This window comes from Aegilops tauschii, chromosome 2 (assembly GCF_002575655.3).
Source record: "Aegilops tauschii subsp. strangulata cultivar AL8/78 chromosome 2, Aet v6.0, whole genome shotgun sequence".
NCBI classification, from domain to species: domain Eukaryota; kingdom Viridiplantae; phylum Streptophyta; class Magnoliopsida; order Poales; family Poaceae; genus Aegilops; species Aegilops tauschii.
In genome coordinates, this window is record NC_053036.3 from 538,839,196 (window position 1) to 538,856,719 (window position 17,524).

Consider the following 17,524-nt stretch of genomic DNA (forward strand, 5'->3'; position numbering starts at 1 on the left):
AGACAAATTGATGACAAAAAATCAGAAAAGGCCAAGTAGTTCTGCCTGTTCAAATCTGTATGACGACCAGCTTGTCCGGTTCTGCACTGGACATCTTTATCTCAAATTTTGTACATCAATGGGCAGATTCATCACTGCTATCCTATTTCACATCTCAAATGTGTTTCAAAATCTATCTGGCAGCTCTCTCTACAAAAGCACAAAGTAAAGAAAATGCAAGAGCTCCTGCCTGTCCTGTCAGGTAAAGCTATAAGCAACTTCTTTCATGTACACCATGGTATTCACCCATTTGTGGAAAATCTATCTTGAAATCTCAGAGCTGGCTGTAAATATGAAAAATAACGATCAAGTAAGTCAAGCAAGCAGTAGGAATAATCAACACCTGGAGTCACCAGCCAAGGGATTTATTATGCCAAAACCAGTCATGCCATTCAATTCACTCATTACCTGGCTACGGGCTACCTATGCTGCTTCCACGGCCTCCTCCCTCAGCGGCCGGTGCTCGCCGCTGGTGCTCTGGCCCTCCAGGGGCATGTACTGCGACATGATCGCCGCCACTTCCGAGTCCATGTACCGCTGCACCAGATTTTAATTTTTTTTTCCGTCAGCAACAAAGATTCAGTGATTGCTTGCTTGCTAGATTTCGAGACGGAGGAGGCTGCCGCTGAACTCTGGTCCTTACCCTGAGCCTGTACTTGTAGAAGGCGAACCCGGCGAGCCCGGCGCCTGCGAGGCACGACAGCACCAGCACCGCCACCAGCCACCCCATCGCCGCCGCGCTCTTCCCCACGCAGGTGTCCTCGGCCTGGATGTACACCTGGTTGCCGCCGCCGCCGCAGCTGCAGTGGTACCCGCCCCAGTTGTTCCGGCAGGAGCAGCCCGGGCAGGTGCACGCCAGCTTCTCGCTGCACTCGTCCACGTCTGCAATGGCGGTCCGGAGTATCATCAGTCTCCTACCACCCACAGCCACAGGCCACGGAGAAACTGCAAGTGGAAGGAAGGTGAGCGACTGAACGAGGTGAACGCACCTTCGCAGGTGATGCCGTCTCCCTTGAACCCCGGCGGGCACTCGCACCCGCTGAGCGACCCCGAGCCCTTGCAGGCGGAGAAGGTCTTGCCGTGCCTCGTCTCCTTCCAGCACCCGCCGTTGTTGGCGGCGCACCGCCCCGGCCCGACGGGCTTGCACTCCTTGTACCCGTTTCCCTCGTACTGCACGCCGTCCACCGCCGGGCACTCGCACACCCTCCCCCTGTACGTGTCCTGCAGTGCCAACGCGCACACCGGTCAGTTTACTGTGGGAGTAAGTCTCAACTCTCAAGTGTTGTGAAAAGCAGAAAAGGAATGAGGTATGCTGTAGTGTACCCTGCACGCGGTGATGTTGGTCTTGTCGTCGCGCCAGCAGCCGCCGTTGTTGTGCATGCACTCGTCCGTCTCCATGTCTGCCAGAGAGATCATACAGATTACTCAGTAATTAGCAGTGAGCAGAACTAATGAAATGAAGCGATCGACCAGGAAAACAGCAGGCAACTGTTATCATCAGGTTGTAAAATGTAAACCTTGTGTCATGCAGACACGGGGCTCCGTGGTCTCCTTGAAACCGGCGCAGATCGCCTTGAGGACGGCCGTGCTCTCTAGCTTCCCTGCAAAACAGAAACAAAACCACGATCAGTTTCTTTCAGGCAAATCCAGCAGTGTCAATTCTCTTGTCGCCATGAAACTTGGAGCAACCGAACCCGATCGTACCCCTGTACTGCACGTTGTTGATGACCAGCGTGGGCAGGATGGTGACGTCCCCTCGATTCCCCTGCCCGACCTGCACGACCTGCTCCGTCCGGAGCACGTCGTTGTCGGCGTCGGCGTCGGGGTCGCCCATGCACTTCTCAATCATCTCCGCCGGCAGGCCGAGCGACGCCACCACCTCCTCGGCGCACCCGCGGGAGTACTTCTTCTCCCGCATGGAGCACCGCACGCGGTAGTCGGCCACGAAGTCCCACCACGCCCACGACGCGTTGCGGGCGTTGGCCACCCGGTGCACGCACAGCTGCCGGAGGTTCTCCAGCACCACGTCGCGGCCCCGGTAGCCGGCGCCGAGGTCCCCCTCCGGGTCCGGCGCGCAGTAGCGGCCGCGGTTGATGCACTGCGACGCGCACTGCCGCGTGCCGCGGTACTCGTCGGGGCAGAACCAGGTGATGTAGTGCGGCGTGAAGAGCGCGTCGCCGGCCTTCTCCAGCAGCTGCGCGTGGCCCCGGAACGCCGCCACGAACGCCGCCTGCTCGTCGCACCGCGGCCCGCACTCGTCGTTGCTGTTGGTCCACAGCTCGTACTCCACCCGCGCGTCCGGGTTCGGCATCGACTCGCGCCAGTCGAGACGGACCACCACCTCGGCGCCGCCGGAGCTGGACGCCGCGGCGCGGAGCGCGTCGCCGAAGGGCTTGGAGACGAGCGCGGAGGGGGCGGTGATGTTGGCCAGGAAGGCCATGTCGGGGGTCTCCTCCTCCGGGGTGTCCATGGTCAGCAGCGGCTCGTCCACGCTGTCGGCGACCAGCACCGCCGCCGCGCCCGCCTGCTGCGCGTGCCACGTCTTGAGCGCGAAGTAGCAGCCGCCGCGGTCCACCAGGAGCACCACGGGCCGGCCGGACCGCGACTTGAACGCCGTCGCCCCGAACGGCTTGCACCCGTTGGCCTGCCCCGCGTCCGCCGGGTACAGCACCACGCCGGTCAGCGTGCCGCCGTAGTCCGGGACGCCGTAGTTGGCGATCGCGGCCTCGTGGCGGCCCCGGAGCGAGTGCGGCGACAGCACCTTGATGCTGTTCTTCTCCACCACGAACCGCGCCGACGCCACGCTCGCCGTGGCCACGACGACGAGCCACAGCGCGGCCGCGAGCCTGCCCCTCCTCCCGTGCCCGTGGAGCGCCATCGCCATGCCTCTCGGTCCGGTCTAGCTCTGCTTCCTCTGCGTTCTTGGGAAGAAAATTTCGTGGCTGGGTTGGTTAAAACAGGAGACCACGTAGTGGAGACGACATGGAAGTTTTCCAGGTACGAGTTTTCATAGGAAATGTGTAGACGAGAATAAAAACATTTTGGGGGAGGGGAATTGGTCCGTAGACTGCAAATTGGAGTCTAGAGATTCAAAGGTTGAAATCTTCTACGTTATGTCGCTGTACAAGATGATGTAACAACTTTGTAATTTTGCATTGACCGGCTGCAAGTCTGCTAAATGTTTTTTTTTTCTTTGGAAGGGGCACTATATGATAGTACGAGAGATGTGACAATGCTTGCTTCGCACAGCAACACACCATGTCGTGATAATTAGGCTCCGACCAATTCCATTCTTCTCCATATGAGAGTCGTGACACTGACATTGGAGATGCCCTAACCAACCAGCTCAAGGTTGGGGTCAGTCAGCGGGTGAGGGCAATCATGGCAACTGGCCGTGTGGGATCAGGCAGACGTGCCAAGAACAACTCAACCCTATTTCCTACTACACATCAGATCCGATCCGTTTAATTCAAACAATAACACAACTACCCAAGCCATGATAATTAAACGCATTCTGGTGGATGCTTAATAAGGCCACTAATTGATGCTTACTACATGAGAGATCATGTTCGAGTACATCATCTGGCATGACAAAAAACCATGAAATGTTCAATTAGGTTGCGCAAAATTCAGTGTCAGTGTGTTTGGATAGTATTCATCCAGTCTGGATACAAGTCAACTGGTGTTATTTTGTTTCTAGCACAATCTGTTGTGCACATGAGTAGATGATGGTGAACTGGATTTATGCATTCCAGGATCTGCATCAGACAGTTTCCATATGCTACCTAACAGAACATGCTCTCATGAGAATCTGAAATTCTTTATGATCCGCAGGCATGTGTCAAGGCTGGAACTAGAGCGCTTCGCCGGAGAAATGGCATACAAGCAGGTAAGTTATGCAAACATGAGAGAGACGAATGGCGTAACCTCGTTTTGCAAGCAGTAATAGCTTCCGAAATGAGAGAAACGAAAATAGTATTTGCCATGTTCATCGTTACAGAGATATGACAGGATACCATTGCGTTAACAATTGCAATATAAGATCATTTTGGAAGCTAAAACTGCTTGCAAAACAATCATATGTTATGGGACAGAGGAAGTAGTTCACAATGGAGTAACCTCGTAATCGGGTGAGCTCAAGTTCAGACAAGTGGGTACAAACAGATGAACATGGCAGACACTATTTTCGTTTGAGTGCTCGTTGAGATATTTTTCAGTACATTGTTGGCCACCCTAGAATGGATGGTTAACACTTAGGTGCACAAGCAGAATTACCGTTACACGCGTTGTTCAAACTAACAAAACAAAATTGCACGATACATAACAGAGCAGCTCGCACACCTAATAACTCTTCTTCCCAGAATTTCCCTTCTTCCTAGCTTTTCTCTTGTCTTTCTTGATCTTCAAGTGAAGCTGTACCTTCTTCTTGCTAATGGTGCCCATTGGCTTCAGGAAGGATGCAGACTTCTTGCTTCCTCCATCAACTTCTGTATACATGAAGAGAGGACATGACTCAACAAAAACATAGAAGGGTGACGTAGAACTGAAATTAAAGAACCTAAAAGGGTTGGCATGTTCAGTAACAATGGAGTTGTTTCTATAACACTGAAGCATCCAATCCCAGAAGCCAACAATTTGTCATGCCAAATAAACTGGGTTACCGACGTCTACCTTCGAGGAGTTCCGGTCCAGTCTCTACGTCACTCGCGACGTATCGACTGCGGGGGGTGTTGAGATACTCATGATCGCATGTACTTAGGCAGCTAGGATTTCTTTCATTGTTTCCTAATCTACGGATATCTCCCGATCCTTTCCTTGTATAGCGGATACGGTTGAGATATCCTTGCCCTTGTACTCTATATATATGCTATGGCATACGATCAATGAACATATCGCTAATCTACACCGTGCACGTGAACATATATGCTACGGCATACGATCAATGAACATATCGCTAATCTACACCGTGCACGTGAACACATGCACGGTGTAGATTAGCGATATGTTCATTGATCATATGCCGTAGCATATATAGAGTACAAGGGCAAGGATATCTCAACCGTATCCGCTATACAAGGAAAGGATCGGGAGATATCCGTAGACTAGGAAACAATAAAAAAAGATCCTAGCTGCGTAAGTACATGCGATCATGAGTATCTCAACACCCCCCGCAGTCGATACGTCGCGAGTGACGCAGAGACTGGACCGAAACTCCTCAAAGGTAGACGTCGCTAACCCAGTTTATCTGGCATGACTCAACAAAAATACAAAAGGGTGACGTGGAATTGAAATTAAAGAATCTAAGGCCTTGTACAATGCAAGAAGCTTACGGGAGGTGCTTAGAGAAATAAATCAGTCTTTCTTTAAACACCAGTGCTTATTTGTAGAGGGGAGATGCCTAGGTAGGAGTCTCTCCTGTAGAAATAGACATTGGCGCTTCAGAAAAACCCAGTTTATTTTACTAAGCACCTCCCTAAGCACCTAGCATTGTACAAGGCCTAATAGGCTGGCATGTTCAGTAACAGTGGAGTTGTTTCTGTAACACTGAAGCATCCAATCCAGAAGCCAACAGTTTGCCAAGAAAAGATACAAGCAATGGCATATTGACTCTAGAATTTACACCCAGAAGCATCACAATGAAGCTATGTGAGCACTATGTGACACAAACTGGCATAATTAAAACAAACAATAAAATTCTATTGCTAACCCGATCGAGACACCAGAAAGCAAATCAAATACATAAGCAATAAGCAGCTAAGATGCAAGCCGGGGGCAAAATCTTCAGTTAAAAGGACCTATGCAGATATTGCCCAGTAACTTGCGAGGGTCAAGGCTTGATAAAACGCACTGATCGCAAATCATTTTCAGCTCATATAACGTTTCAAATCATGCATTAATCGGGTAACTCTACTCTCATCCCTAGTAGCACACTCCAAAGGCGGTTCAAACCAAACATTGAAACGCTTAGGCGTTATTGACCTTCTTCAGAAGAAAAAGACCAAACTAAGCAACTACTATTGTCACTTAGACAAACTCCACGGTCCATCCCTACAAAAGAAATTGGTAGATGCAGCTACTGACAGATAATCTGCGCATGACCCAAACCTTCACAATATTCACCGCAAGTTGGCAGCAGAAAGCCCACTACGAGCTAATTTTCCATACTTCCTACCTGACGAATCGAGTTACTTATGTACTCCACAATTCAAGCCTAATGAAGGAATGATCTCAGCAACACCTAACACCGCGCGGTAATCCAGCAAGGAAAGAGGGGGCTCACCCATGGCCGAGGCCCGGCTGGCGGCGGCCGCAGCGGCAGCGGCGAGGGACTCCTCGTACATCGGGTGCACGCGGACGGGGAGCTTGGGGGCGTCGAGGGCGGCGGCCTGCGCGGCCTGCTTGGCGGCCTCCTTCTTGTCGTAGAAGGGCTCCGCGATCTCCCGCCGGAGAGTCCGCAGCCGCTTCTCCCGCTTCGAGCGCAGAGACTTCGCCATCTCTCTCTCTCTCTCTCTCTCTCGCCGCCGCAACGAGGGGACGGGGGCAGGAGGAGCTCGGTAGGGTTTGGGAGTCGGCGAGGCAAAGGGAGGGGCGAAACCGGGCCTTGTTTTGGTTCTTGTAGGAACGGGTGCCGTCTCTCCTTGGGCTGGGCTTAGCTGGGAGGTGCTGGGTTTAAACTTTCGGCTAAGCTCATATATAATTGCCAGGCGCAGGGCCACATTCGCGTCTGATGTACCAATCGCTGCTTTGCCTAAAAAAAATCAATCGCTGCTGACAAAGTAAAAAAAATCAATCGCTGAAAGAAAAGAACAGATTTCAGTCTTTTTTTTGCGAGAAAATTTCTGATCTTTTCATCTATCTTCAATTATGGCAGTACAACGAATACCAGAAATAATAAAAATTGAGTCAATTACACCACCGGTGTTTAAGCTTGGCGAGAAAAATCACTTTAGTGCCTAAACTTGCGGCATACATTGAATTGGTGTTACAATTTGGCTCGAGCGTGCAAATACGGTGCAAAACTCTTTTGAATACGCACGCAATGCTGACCAGGCGTAACAATGTGGCGTGGGGGCCATTATCAGTGACTGGACTGTGCAGACGAGGCGCGTGGCATCTACTCCCTCCGTTCCAAAATAGATGACTCAACTTTGTACTAAAGTTAGTACAAAGTTGAGTAATCTATTTTGGAACGGAGGGAGTATTAGGAAACAGAGCAAGTTTAATATCAGAATGACAAAATTGCACCCTGAGGGATTCGAACTGCCTAATGCCAATAGTAAAGCTCACTCGGCTAGCTACCCTACCACGACAGTGTTTGGTGACTTACATAAATTAGAATTTTAATAATTCCCAAAACAAGCAGTAACAAATCATTTATTTTCTACTGGGATAGCTATTCTTTTTGTCAGTAACAAACCGCTCTCATGGGCTAAAACATACTATGTTTTCTTTTCATTTTTCGAAATTTTTAGAAAAATATATAAATTCTAATTATAAATAATATATATTATTTATAAATTAAACAAATTACACAAAAAGATGCTCATGTAATGCCAAATTTCCACATATTAATTTAACAAAAATATATACAATAAAACTAAGAATTATACAAATGTTTGTATAATTATTAAAAGTGTTTTAATATTAACTACAAACATTCAAGTAATTTAACAATATGTATATATATGCTCATTTTTACAGGGTTTTTAATAAAATATGTAGTATATAAAAGTGTTCATGCTTGAATTTTTAATCTTTCTTTTAAAATGTTTATGTTTTTTTATAAATTCGCGTGTTTTCAAAAATAAATTAAATAAATACAACTATATGTATGGAAAAAACATATGAGCCTACTGTGCCATCTGAAGATCCTCAAATGAATACATATTTAAAATCTGTAGATTATTTATATTTATGGTTTAAATTTTTGTTTTAAGAATTTTCAAAAAATGAAAAGAAAAACAAAACACATGTTCAAAATGGCTTGCACTAACTGCAGTCAGTTATAGACATAAAACATAACACTCCAACTAAGACACAAAGTTGTGTTTTGTTTTTTTTTTGGGGGGGGGGGGGGGGGGGGGGGTAGCCCTGTCATCTATTTTGTGTTAGGTCGCGTGTTCGACCCGCATGGCCGCATCTTTTTGTGTTGGAATTAAAATTCTCAATTTATGTTGTTGAAAAAATGATATAAGGAGTTTCATGTTTTCGTGGTTGGTTGGCTAGCAGCGCGCATAGGTTAGCTCGAGTTCCAGGTTTGAATCCTCTTGTGTGCAGTTTCATATTTTAATTAAATTGTGCTCTTTTGCAGACAGGTGGGTCTTGCGCCATGCACACCTCAAGGATTTTTCGTGAGAAAAAAAATGAGGGGGTTTTGCAAGAAAAAATACAGCCACACGCCTAGTCTCCACCGTCTGGTCACTTACAGCAGGCCCCACACCGTGCTGCATGCCTCGTCAGCACCGCATGTGTATACAATCGCGTTTTGTACCGTATTTGCACGCCCGAGCCAAGTTGTGGCACCAGTTCAATGTATGCCGCAAGTTTTGGTACTAAAGTGACTTTCCTCGACAAGTTTAAGCACCAGTGGTATAATTGACTCATAAAAATTACATCCAGATCGGTAGACCATCTAGTGACGACTACAAGCACTGAAGTGAGCCGAAGGCGCGCCGCCGTCATCGCCCCTCCATCGCCGAAGTCGGGCACAACTTGTTGTAGTAGACAGTCGGGAAGTCATCGTGCAAAGGCCCCGTAGGACCAGCGCACCAGAACAGCAACCGCCGCAGATGAAGAATAACGTAGATTAGAAGGATCCAACTCGAAGACACACGAACGTAGACGAACAACGACGAGATCCGAGCAAATCCACCAAAGATTTCATCCAAATCGGAGGCCGCGCCCCTCCCCGGGGGCGACACGGGCGGCGACCTCAGCCCCCCGTAGCCTCCACCCTCCAGGCTTCTTCTGTCCCTCGCTGTCGCCGGTGGCCTCCGGCAGGCAAAGCTTGTGTGGAGCCGGCGGCGGCGGGGCACTCTCTGGCTGCAGTTCGCTCCAGAGAAAGGGGATCTCGCGTGCGGGTTGCGGCCATCCGACGCTCGGCTCCGGGGTGGCGTCCTCGCATGCGGCGGAGGTGGTCTTCAGTGCGCGGAGCGGTGGCTGGTCGCGGCGGTGGGCGCGCCGTCGCGGAGTGCGCGGTCGCGGTCGCTGGCGTTCGTGCGGTCCCGATCTGGGACCTCACGGGCCGCGGCTAGCGCAGATGGTGGTGTGGTGGGAGGCGGCGGCCTTGATCCGAGCTCTGGCGCGACCTAGGCGTGGACGGCGTGCGCGGACGGCCGGCGTGCTTGCGGCGACTCCGGATGCACGCGTGGAGCGCGGACCAGCGGCTGGCGCGCGGCGGCCGCGGGGCGTGGCGGGCCTGACGTCCCCAGGGTGCGAGGTGTGTTGCGGGTGGAAGGCCTGCTCCGGCTGCTTAGCTCAAGCGGCTCGATCTGGATCTGGCGCGTTGTGCTCCTACTCTGGTTGTTATTTCTGCGCTGCAGCGGTGGTTGCTGCGGTGGTGGTGGTCGCGACGGTGCTGCGGTGGTGGTTGGTGATACGTCTCCAACGTATCTATAACTAGACAATTCCCCGCGCGTTGCTACGGGAATATATGGTTGAAATTTTAACAATAATGATTTCATGATTAGGGCACTCTTTCAGTAACATGGAATTAAGTTTCAAGTTGCTGGAAAGAATACACTCCACCACAACATAACCATGTTGCAAAGCAAATGGATTTCCTGTCCCTGGTTTCCCTGGATTCTGTTTTACTTGTAGGGGTGAACAACCTGAATTCTCCATCAATCAAAGTTTGCAAATACATCATCAAGATGCTGCCATTACATATTTTCCACGTATTCCACACCCAGAATGGGAATTTCTATGTCAAATAGATGTTAGGGGAGAAAGCTCATAATTAAGAATAAGAAGGTTCACAATTGTATCATTGAGCAATATACATGGATTATTATTCCCTACAAAAATATGGAGCACATGACATCATGAGAAGGGGAAAAAGGACAGATGTGTGACCTAGCATAGTGGTGTAAGAATTCAGCCCACTATTGCATTCTATATGTATTCTCTGTGTAGATGAATATAAAATGTTGGCATGACACAGTACATAAACGATCACTTGCCGAACGACAGCGAAAGAGCAAAAAATGTCAAAAACATGAGTAAAAAAAAAACAGACATGGTCATAGAGTTAAAGATTTCATTAAGAAATGTCCCACTTTGGCAGCGATAGAAAGGTAACATTACTAAGAGATGTCAGATCTAGAAAAGAGGAAGGTTAGAGCACCCACTTTACTATTCGATGGGCAAATCGACAATCACATTAAGAAAAATTGAATAATCTCATGAGAGTGCACTGATAGAAACATGAAAATTGCATATATTGGACAGAAATTTACATATGAATATAGCAAAAAAAAAAAAAACTCGGTGAATTGATATTGAACCATTTACAGGTAGAGAACCATAGATAACCGCTGATTATTTGCTAGAATTATGTCGCGATGATAACCATGGAGGTCACAACAATAGGGAATGAACATAGCATTGTTAATCTGAAATCATAAAATAATTTGGAATGCTATAACTTTAAGAGAGAAATCTGAAACGCTGAAGGTAATTTAGCATTGAAGTAGCTCTTATGAGGAAATAGCTTAAATCACTTGAGCTTCCTATACATGAATTAACCTTCCGCTTCATCCATTATGCACTCTTTAATTAACACAATAATGGAAGACCGACAGATAACAAACAGAAAGAGATGGACCGGTGGACTGCTCCTGTAAGTATATATATATTAAGAATCTGTAAACAAAACCCGATGCACAGATATGAGTGAAATGCACCGGGGCAAATCGTCCAATTCTAATGTGTGATGTCTAATTGGCTATTGATTCATGGTCAAGTGGAGTATATATAAATAATAGCACTGGCCTTCAGATTTGATAATCATGAAAGAAAACCGTTTACCTTGCAGACAGGAACAATGAAGCCAATGATAGAAGTTCAGCTTGTCAATTGAAATGAAATCCCACAAGCTTCCGGCTATAGATGTTGAGACAACATAAGAGAAATTAGATATCCTCACTGCAAAGAGCCCTTTTCTTCCACTCACATCGCACGCCACACCGACCGACTAACTGCGCTCCATGACGGAGCAAAGGCAGGAGGGCTGAGCGGCTCCACCACAGGCAGGTGCCAACGACATGCTGTGGGCGTGCGGCGGTATCTTGCTGCTGCCGCGATGGCACGGACAGGGGTGTGCAGGCAGCATGACCGGGTGAGGTCTGTTGTTGCCGCTCTCTCACATGGATGGATGAAGGTAGAAGAAAGAGGAGCACACAGTACACTGGAGTTTCACCCGGCTTCACAGCCCCGTTACTCTTCCGAGAGCCCCAACTCTTCTCAATGAATACATAATCGTGTCCGCGGCTTTGTAGTCCTACAGCTACGCAGCGCCCACGTCTCCTGCGCATGCATGCACGTAGCGGAGCGAGCGATCCGCCTGGCCAACGACGCGCACACAACGCGCTCGATCCATCCGATCGTAACAGCCTGCATGCACAGCTCCTCCACACTACATGCATGTCAAGCTAACTAACTCCAACACACACACACGGACTCACGCACACACGCACCTACGAACCTGACGTGGCCACACACCGCCCACACACGCGCCACGCTGCTGCGTCCCGCACGTTCCGCTCGTCCCACGCGCCACCGACAAGCCCGACGAGCCCGACGACACCAGTGCATCCCGCCCGTCCCGCGCATATCCGTCGCGCCCGACGAGCCCGACCACACACGCCGTGGCTTATTCCAACACACACCCCCTAAACCACAGCCTAGAGGAGTCCGTCGTCGTCAACATTGGCGCCAGGCAAGAGAGCCTGCTCCGCCGCCGGTCCTTTCCGCAGCTGCGGGCACTCGCGCCAGAAGTGCCCGTGCTCCCCGAACTTGTAGCAGCGCCTGCGCCTGTTGCCGCCGCTCCTCGACGCCACGCTGCGCCCGTCGTCGTCGTCCCGAGCACCGCCGTGTCGACGCTCCCGTGTTGCCCACTGCGCCGCCGTCATGAGCAGCTGCTCACCCCCGCGCCCGCCGCCGTCTTGTCCACGGCGCCGAACCCGCTCGTCGAACACACGCAGCCGCCCGAGCGCTTCGTCGAACGCCATCTCGTCACGTCGTGGAACTGCTCGATGCCGGCAACGACGGGGAAGAGCCGATCCGGCACCGTATCCAGCAGCTTCTTGACGAGCGCCGCGTCGCCCAGCATCTCCCCGAGGTTGGCGTACCTCGCCGCCATCGCCGCGAGCCTCCCGCTGTACACGTCGAGCTTCTCGCCGTCCGCCATCTTCATCCGGTCGAATTCGCCGCGCAGCGTCCCCAGCCTCACCGCGCTGACCCGATTGGCTCCGACGAACCTCCCTGGCGGTGAGCTTTGTCGACACCTGCAGCAGCACATCCTCCGGCAACGCGCGCGCGCCAGCTTGTCCTTCTTGGCGTTCACCGCCGCGTCGCCCGGCGCCACCGCCTCCCATATGGTGTGGACGTCGAGGATCGCCTGCGCCTTGATGGTCCAGACCGTGTAGTTGTCCGCGGTCAGCATCGGCATCGCCATCGTCGCCGATCCGCCCGCGCCGCCGCTGTGTGGGACGAGCGCCATGGTTGGCGGTGATCGTCTGAACCGAAGCTCTGTATACCAATTGTTGTTGCCGCTCTCTCACACGGATGGATGGAGGTAGAAGAAGGAGGAGCACACAGTACACTGGAGTTTCACCCGGCTTCACAGCCCCGTTACTCTTCCCAGAGCCCCAACTCTTCTCAATGAATACATAATCGTGTCCGCGACTTTGTAGTCCTACAGCTACGCAGCGCCCACGTCTCCTGCGCATGCATGCACGTAGCGGAGCGAGCGATCCGCCCGGCCAACGACGCGCACACAACGCGCTCGATCCATCTGATCGTAACAGCCTGCATGCACAGCTCCTCCACACTACATGCATGTCAAGCTAACTAACTCCAACACACACACACACGGACTCACGCACACACACGCACCTACGAACCTGACGCGGCCACACACTGCCCACACACACACGCCACGCTGCTGCGTCCCGCACGTTCCGCTCGTCCCACGCGCCACCGACAAGCCCGACGAGCCCGACGACACCAGTGCGTCCCGCCCATCCCGCGCGTATCCGTCACGCCCGACGAGCCTGACCACACACGCCGTGGCTTATTCCAACAAGGTCCGTACGGACAGTCGGAGGTGGCCGGCAGAGCGAAGCCCATGCAGGTGTGAAGTGTGCAACGGTGCCATGACGGAGCAGAATGGGGTGTGGATGGCAGCCAACCGGGTGAAGTCCATACGGACGGTCGGAGGTGGCCGACCGAGTGAAGCCCATGCGGGCGCCAACCACACCAAGCCGTAGGCTTGCGGTGGCTCCATCCAGGTGCTACGCGGTGGCGCATCATCCAGCCCCATCTTGGCGTCGAGGTCGCTCCTGCCGGAGCTCAGTTGTCGTGGGTACAACTCAACGGAAGATGCATCGTTGGGGTCTAGGCTCCTCTTCTACTAGTTATTGTGGGCTGCCTCGTTTGTTACTAAGAGTAAATGTTGGGTCGCTTCGGTGTTTAGGATGGCTGTCTATCTCCCAAGATTTGTTGTTTTTTATTTTAGATTTGGATGAGGTGGAAGATTTGTTAATAAAAACATTATTTTTTTCTGCTGAAGGGGATAAGAAAAAAAAGGAAGAAATGAAGTGACGTGGGTGAAATTTGTTGAGGTGGCTAGACGATGATGTGGACGGGTTGCATGTTGAGAGAATAAGTAGTAGTGGGGATCAACTTCTTAAGAATGTAAGATTTATGAAGTATTCATGCTGTTATATTATCATTCTTGGATGTTTTACAATCATTTTATAGCAACTTTATATCATTTTTTGGGACTAACCTATTGACCCAGTGCCTAATGCCAGTTGTTATTTTTTTGCTTGTTTTTTACATCGCAGGAAATCAATATCAAACAGAGTCCAAACACCGCGAAACTTTTTGTGGATTTTTTATGGGCCAGAAGACTCCCGATGGACCAGAGCAGCACCTGGGGCTGCCCCGAGGGGGGCACAACCCACCAGGGCACGCCTGGGGGCCCAGGCGTGCCCAGGTGGGTTGTGCCAACCTCGGTGGCCTCCCGCATCCCTTCTTTGCACTATAAATTCCCAAATATCCCGAAACCCTTGGGAGTTAACCTAGACCAGAAGTTCCACCGCCGCAAGGCTCTGTAGCCACCGAAAATCAATCTAGATCCGGCACCCTGTCGGAGGGGGGAATCATCTCCGGTGGCCATCTTCATCATCCCGGCGGCCACCACGATTAGGAGGGAGTAGTCCACCCTCGGGGCTGAGGGTTTGTACCAGTAGCTATGTGTTTAATCTCTCTCTCTCTCTCTCTCGTGATCTATATCATGGGCTTTGTTAATATAGATGGATCATATGATGTTTTTCCCCTCTATACTTTTGTTGTGATGAATTGAATCTTTACCCTTTGAAGTTTTGTCTTGTCGGATTGAATATTCAGATATGAGAACACATGATGTATGTCTTGCGGTATGAATACTTGAGGTGACAATGGGGTATCATATTGATTCACTTGATGTATGTTATGGCACTCAACTTGCGGATTTCCGAGGTGACATTGGGGTAATCTATGCATAGGGGTTGATGCACGTTTTTATTATCTTTTCTCTGATAGAAACTTTGGGGTCTCTTTGTAGTTCTTTGTGTGGATTGAGTATTATGAATTGCTTTGGTGTTATTTTAGTACGAACTCTTGATTAGATTGATCAGAAGAATAGCTTGCGTTATTTTAGTACGAACTCTAGGATAGATCGAACGAAAAGAATAGCTTTGAGGTGGTTTCGTACCCTACAAACAATTTCTATCTTTTGTTCTCCGCTAATAGGAACTCGGGAGTGATTCTTTATTGCACTTTGAGGGATAATTATATAATCCAATTATATTAGCATTGTTGAGAGGTTGCACTAGTGAAAGTACGGACCCTAGGCCTTGTTTTCAAGCATTGCAATACCGTTTTTGTGCCCGTTTACTATTTGCCACCTTGCTGTTTTTATTTATTCAGATTATAAAAATATATTCCTACCATCAATATTACACTTTTATCATCATCTCTTCGCCGAACTAGTGCACCTATACAATTTGCCATTGTATTGGGTGTGTTGGGGACACAAGAGATTTCTTGTATTTAGTTGCAGGGTCGTTTTAGAGAGACCATCTTCATCCTACACCTCTCACGGATTGATAAACCTTAGGTCATCCACTTGAGAGAAAATTGCTATTGTCCTACAATACTCTGCGCTTGGAGGCCCAACACGTGTCTACAAGAATAAAGTTGCATAGTAGACATCAAGCTCTTTTCTGGCGCCGTTGCCGGGGAGGTGAGTGCATGAAGGTATATCTTTAGATCTTGCAATTGAATCTTTTAGTTCCTTGTTTTATCACTAGTTTGGTTTGTAAAAGAAAACTAAAAAAAGGAATTGGGGTTGCATCATACTATTGATCATCTTTAATATCTTTCTTGAAAACGATGGATCTGAAAATTATGCTCAATTGTTAGAAGAAGAAGTCAATAAAATGTTTGGCACAAAATATTTGAATGATGAGGATGATTGCAATGTTGTTAGTATGAATTCTTTGAATATCCATGATGCTAATGATATGCAAAGCCATAAGCTTGGGGATTCTATGTTTGATGATGATATTTTTAGTACCCCAAGATTTGATGTGGAAATTTGTTATAATTATTGCATGCCTCCTATTTATGATGATTATAATGATGAAAGTGGATGTGGAGAGGTCATGAATTTATTTAGTGATGAATCCACCATTTTGGATGAGGCTTCAATTGACTATGATAACAAGGTTGCTATTTATGATGATTATGGTGATGACATGTATGCTACATTGAATAATGATAACCATGAAACTTGTCATCATGATTTTAATTTTCAATCACATGATAGTTATTTTGTTGAGTTTGCTCCCACTACCATTCATGAGAATAAATTTGCTTATGTGGAGAGTAAGAAAATTTCTATGCTTATGCATCATGAAAATAATGATTTATGTGATAACTATATTGTTGAATTCATTCATGATGCTACTGAAAATTATTGTGAGAGAGGAACATATGCTTTTACTTATCTCAATAATATCAAGTTTCCTCTCTTTATGTTGAAAGTTTTGAAGTTATGCATGTTTTGCCTTCCTATGCTAGTTGATTCTTGTTCCCATAAGTTGTTTGCTCACAAAATCCCTATGCATAGGAAGTGGGTTAGACTTAAATGTGCTTGTAATGTGCTTCATGATGCATTCTTCATGTTTCAATTCTTATCTTTTATGCGAGCATCATTGAACTCATCATGCCTAGCTAAAAGGCATTAAAAAAGGCGCTTGTTGGGAGACAACCCAACACTTTTACCTACTGTTTTTGTGTGTTCACATGATTATGCTACTATATTGATCATTTTTTATTGCTTTTGTTTCAATAAAGTGCCAAGTAAAGCCTTTGGGATCATGTTGGGTGATAGTTGATTTGGGCCCAGTTCTTTTGCCAGAAGATGGGGTTTCTCCCAGAATCTGACCTCTACCCAGCTTCTCCCAGAATCTCTGAGCCCCATTTGTTTTACAATCCTATCTAATTAGACCCTAACTAGATAGGATTGTAAAACAAATAGGGCTCAAAGTTTCTGAGAGAAACTGGGTAGGGGTCGGTTTCTGGGAGAATCCCCAGATTCTGACAAAAGAACTGGGCCTTGATCTTGCTGAAAAACAGAAACTTTTGCACTCACGGAAATAATTCTCATTTTTAACAGAAGAGTGCTTTTGAGTTGATTCTTTTTGCAGAAGATTAATATACAAATTTCTCACGTGGTCTAATGTTTTCAGAATTTTTGGAGTAGCATAATTATGGTTATTCTGCAGATCATTACAGACTGTTCTGTTTTTGACAGATTATGTTTTCAATGCATAATTTGCTTGTTTTCTAGTTTCTATGGCTAATATTGCTCAATATAAATTGTGTAAATGATATGCTACAGTAGGCATTGCATGGAAACAATTATGAATCTTGTCTTTGACAGTACCAAAAGTGAAATGGTTTGCTTTTATCATACTAACCTATCTCACAAAGTTCTGTTAAGTTTTGTGTGATTGAAGTTTTCAAGTTTTGGGTGAGATGTCGATATGAGGAGAATAAGGAGTGACAAGACCCTAAGCTTGGGGATGCCCAAGGCACCCCAAGGTAATATTCAAGGAAGATCCAAGCAACTAAGCTTGGGGATGCCCCGGAAGGCATCCCCTCTTTCATCTCCAACATTATCGGCAACCTCACTCGGAGCTATGTTTTCATT

General features: G+C 48.4%; 2 protein-coding genes across 2 annotated transcripts; both read right to left on the reverse strand.

Annotated features, from left to right (window-relative positions):
* Positions 1-24: 24 nt before the first annotated feature.
* LOC109783759 (vacuolar-sorting receptor 7) lies at positions 25-3,154 on the reverse strand. Its single transcript, XM_020342356.4, has 7 exons — positions 1,744-3,154; positions 1,557-1,640; positions 1,363-1,439; positions 1,029-1,260; positions 683-921; positions 448-576; positions 25-323 (listed from the first exon to the last, which is right to left on the reverse strand). Exons 1-6 carry the CDS (start codon positions 2,921-2,923, stop codon positions 463-465), a joined length of 1,926 nt encoding a protein of 641 aa, XP_020197945.2. The 5' UTR covers positions 2,924-3,154; the 3' UTR covers positions 25-323; positions 448-462.
* Positions 3,155-4,206: 1,052 nt separating this feature from the next.
* LOC109783757 (uncharacterized) lies at positions 4,207-6,637 on the reverse strand. Its single transcript, XM_020342354.4, has 2 exons — positions 6,320-6,637; positions 4,207-4,526 (listed from the first exon to the last, which is right to left on the reverse strand). Exons 1-2 carry the CDS (start codon positions 6,531-6,533, stop codon positions 4,381-4,383), a joined length of 360 nt encoding a protein of 119 aa, XP_020197943.1. The 5' UTR covers positions 6,534-6,637; the 3' UTR covers positions 4,207-4,380.
* Positions 6,638-17,524: the final 10,887 nt, after the last annotated feature.